Below are 3,889 nucleotides of genomic sequence, written 5' to 3'. Positions count from 1 at the left end.
CGCGATAGTTGAAAATCTAACAACATTCCTTTTATTATATCGACAATATCAATACACGTGAGTATTATAATGCCCCAAATACTTCTGTATGATAATGTCCCAAATACTTTTATAAAAAAAAAAAACAAATTTTAAAATTCCAATACGTTATTGTTATCTAGAACAATGAACTTCCATCCAAAAATATTTGGAAAAAAATTTGACAAGCATATATGCACACGGTTTATGAACATAGCTCAGCCAAGCTATATTTAAATATATTGTGATAACAGGTGCAATATGGGACTGTAAACAAATATGATTGAAGCTCATAACCAGTGACGCGCACAGGACTTCATTTCGGGGGGGAAATTCCGAAATATGGAAATATGGTGGTTCCAATCAAAACTATTTATAAAAGTAGACTAATATAAATCAATATTCTCACATTAGTAGACTCATCAGAAAAACCTGCTAAAACAGCAAAAAAGTGCAAAAAAGGGGGAAGCAGTAACTGCTTGCTGAAATAACAAAAATTGTCTGTTATTTGTTAATTTCGATTATCTAAAGCATGGTTTAGTTTGGCTAAAACAAAAATTAAATCTAGGGGCTAAAATAACACAATACTAAGAATATGTCTTGTATTTCTTCAAAAATCTTTTTTTTTTTTTAAATTAAGGCATACCAGCAACCTAACTGTTTGATGTTCGCATGTTTGGATCTTGAAAAACCTACAGAATTTCCTATAGAAATGAAATTTTGACAAAATTTCCTATAGAAATGAAATTTTGACAAAATTTCCTATAGAAATGAAATTTTGACAAAATTTCCTATAGAAATGAAATTTTGACAAAATTTCCTATGGAAACGAAATTTTGACAAAATTTCCTATGGAAATGAAATTTTGACAAAATTTCCTATGGAAGTAAAAATTTCCTACAGATCAGAAATTTTGTCAAAATTTCCTATAGAAATGAAATTTTGACAAAATTTCCTTTAGAAATGAAATTTTAACAAAATTTCCTTAGAAAATTCCTTCGAAAAGAAATTTTGACAAAAATTCCTATAGAAATGGAATTTTGACAAAAATTCCTATAGAAATGAAATTTTGACAAAAATTCCAATAGAAATTAAATTTTGACAAAATTTCCTATAGAAATGAAATTTTGACAAAATTTCCTATAGAAATGAAATTTTCACAAAATTGCCTATAGAAATAAAATTTTCACAAAATTTCCTATAGAAATGAAATTTTGGCAAAATTTCCTATATAAATGAAATTTTGACAAAATTTCTTATAGAAATGAAATTTTTACAAAATTTTCTATAGAAATAAAAATTTCCCATAGAAATGAGATTTTCACAAAATTTCTTATAAAACTTAAATTTTCATAAAATTTCCTATAGAAATGAAATTTTCATAAAATTTCCTATAGAAATGAAATTTTGACAAAATGTAGGAAGTCCCTTGTACAAATAGGAGGTCCCTTATGTTTGAGGTAAACATTAATTATCTCCTTGTGAATTAAAATCGTGTAATTTGTTAACATGTTTTTTATGATTTTTTATTTTATTATATAACAAAATATAGGATATACTTGTGTATATTTTTTTGTGAAAACAATTCCCATATTTAATCTTACTACTAAAAATTGCTTTTAAAAATGAGTGAAAAAAACTTAATGATGGAACAAACGCAAATTAGTGTGAGCCATAATAATACCATGTTCATCGCAAGCAGCAATGACACCAGCATCATTCGTGGAACCAGCGGGGCTACCAATGAAAGACACACCACTCTGTAAAATGAAAATCCAATAAGATACATCACCACTTTAAAATAACAATGAATAACATACCAAACGAGCACGATCAATATTATCACGGAAGGGGAAGAAAGCATCAGAACCTAAGGCAACACCATTCAATTGCTTCAACCAATTAACTTTTTCCTCTTGGGTCAATTGTTTGGGAACTTCCTCGAACATGGCCTCAAATTGTGACAAAGGCATATCCTTGCCCACAGTTCCGTTGACATAATTGTCAATTGCATTTGAGATTTCAGCACGTTTAACTCCAGCCTTAAATTTCATGCCAGCCACGCGGGGGTGTTGTCTCAGCCACCAATTGTCGGCCTTTTCACCAGCTAAACGAGTGCAGTGAATACGTGACTGTTGACCGGCTCCAATACCAATAACCTGGCCATCACGAGCATAGCACACGGAATTGGATTGAGTGAATTTTAGAGCAATTGTGGCAACAATCAAATCACGCACAGCAGTTTGAGGCAATTGTTTGACTTTAGTAACAACATTGGTAAATAGAGAGGCATCAATGTTGGCATCATTACGCTTTTGTTCCAAAGTCAAACCGAAAATAGTTTTACGTTCCAAATCTGAAGGTTCATAATTGGGATCCATCTGTATGTGGGAAGGATGAATTATTTACGATACAACCCTTTTAATATACGGTAAATATTTACCTGCAAAACGCAATATGATCCATTCTTCTTCTTTTTCAGTATTTCCAATGCGGCAGGTTCATAACCAGGTGCTATGATACCATCAGACACTTCACGTGAAATAATCTTGGCTGTTACAACATCACAGACATCGGACAAAGCTACGAAATCACCAAATGATGACATGCGGTCTGCACCTCTTGCCCTTGCATAAGCTGTGGCCATTGGTGTCAATTGATCGTACAAATCATCAACCATACACAATTTGGCCTGATCCTTGCTCAAAGGAATACCCACAGCAGCACCGGCGGGAGAGACGTGTTTAAAACTTGTAGCGGCCGGTAAGCCCAAAGCTTTTTTCAACTCCCTAACCAATTGCCATCCGTTCAAAGCATCACAAAGGTTGATAAAACCAGGGGAAGCATTCACTACACGCAAAGGCAATTTTTCCAATTGAGTGAATATTTGGGCTGGTTTCTGGTGAGGATTCATGCCATATCTCAAATTCAATTGAGCCACACCAGTAGAATATTGCTTACGGAAATAATCGGAAATGGCATCATCATATGTTGCTGTATGTGTGAAAGCTTTCAAGGCCAACAACTTGCGGGTTTCTAGGGTGGTATCACCATTCTTTTGAATTTCTTGCAAGACTTTACCATAATCGGCAGCTTCGCAAATTACAGTTACACGGTCGTGATTCTTGGCCGCAGCTCTAAGTAGTGTCACACCACCGATATCGATATTCTCTACAGCATCGGCAACAGTTACATCGGGCTTGGACACAGTATTGACAAAAGGATACAGATTGCATACCACCACATTGATGTAGTCAAAGTTTTGCTTTTGCATATCAGCCTTATCGGATGCTGTGAGGCGTGCCAAGATTCCACCATGCACAGCAGGATGTAAAGTTTTGACGCGACCTCCCAACATTTCGGGGGCTCCAGTTATGTCTGAAACATCTTGTACAGCAAGACCAGCATTACGTAAAGCAGTGGCAGTACCTCCACTGGCAACAAGCTGGAAACCTAATTTGGATAAATTTTTACCCAAATCAATCAGACCGGTTTTATCCGAAACACTGAGAAGGGCTGTGAAAGTGGATACAAAATAAAATATAGGGAATCCTTTCTCGATACGTTCAAGTAAATTGCGATGCTTACCAATTCGTTTTGTGGACATTGTTCAAAATTATTCAAATCTGTTCCTTTACTGTGTGCTTGACTCAACTGAAATTTGAAGAATGTTAAAAAATCATTTGACCAGCTTGGTAAAAAAGTATATTCGCGAACATCGTTAGATTAATCTCAGCCACTTCATTGACCTCAGTCGTGTGATAAGGATTTACTTTTCGCTTGTAATCGTGTCTATCAAATCAATTGCGTTGGTAATTGTATTTGCAATTTGTTTACAATCTTAACCTTTATGTCCCCAACAGGGAATTAT

General features: G+C 34.5%; 1 protein-coding gene across 1 annotated transcript; it reads right to left on the bottom strand.

Annotated features, from left to right (window-relative positions):
* Window positions 1-1,518: 1,518 nt before the first annotated feature.
* LOC142222076 (bifunctional purine biosynthesis protein ATIC) lies at window positions 1,519-3,678 on the bottom strand. The gene is made up of 4 exons (XM_075292021.1): window positions 3,607-3,678; window positions 2,462-3,534; window positions 1,839-2,399; window positions 1,519-1,778 (listed from the first exon to the last, which is right to left on the bottom strand). The coding sequence occupies exons 1-4, from the start codon at window positions 3,623-3,625 to the stop codon at window positions 1,659-1,661; spliced, it is 1,773 nt and encodes a 590-aa protein (XP_075148136.1). The 5' UTR covers window positions 3,626-3,678; the 3' UTR covers window positions 1,519-1,658.
* Between the last annotated feature and the right edge of the window lie 211 nt (window positions 3,679-3,889).

This window comes from Haematobia irritans, chromosome 1, assembly GCF_050003625.1.
Source record: "Haematobia irritans isolate KBUSLIRL chromosome 1, ASM5000362v1, whole genome shotgun sequence".
In the NCBI taxonomy this organism is placed as follows: Eukaryota; Metazoa; Arthropoda; class Insecta; order Diptera; family Muscidae; genus Haematobia; species Haematobia irritans.
This window is presented reverse-complemented; position numbering and strand designations above follow the sequence as displayed.

Excerpts from the sequence above, each read along its gene's own strand:
- LOC142222076 (XM_075292021.1), bottom strand. Across the intron at positions 2,400-2,461 it reads GATCATATTGCGTTTTGCAG|ATGGATCCCAATTATGAACC; the intron begins GTAAATATTTAC and ends TCCCACATACAG. Across the intron at positions 1,779-1,838 it reads ATATTGATCGTGCTCGTTTG|AGTGGTGTGTCTTTCATTGG; the intron begins GTATGTTATTCA and ends TTCATTTTACAG.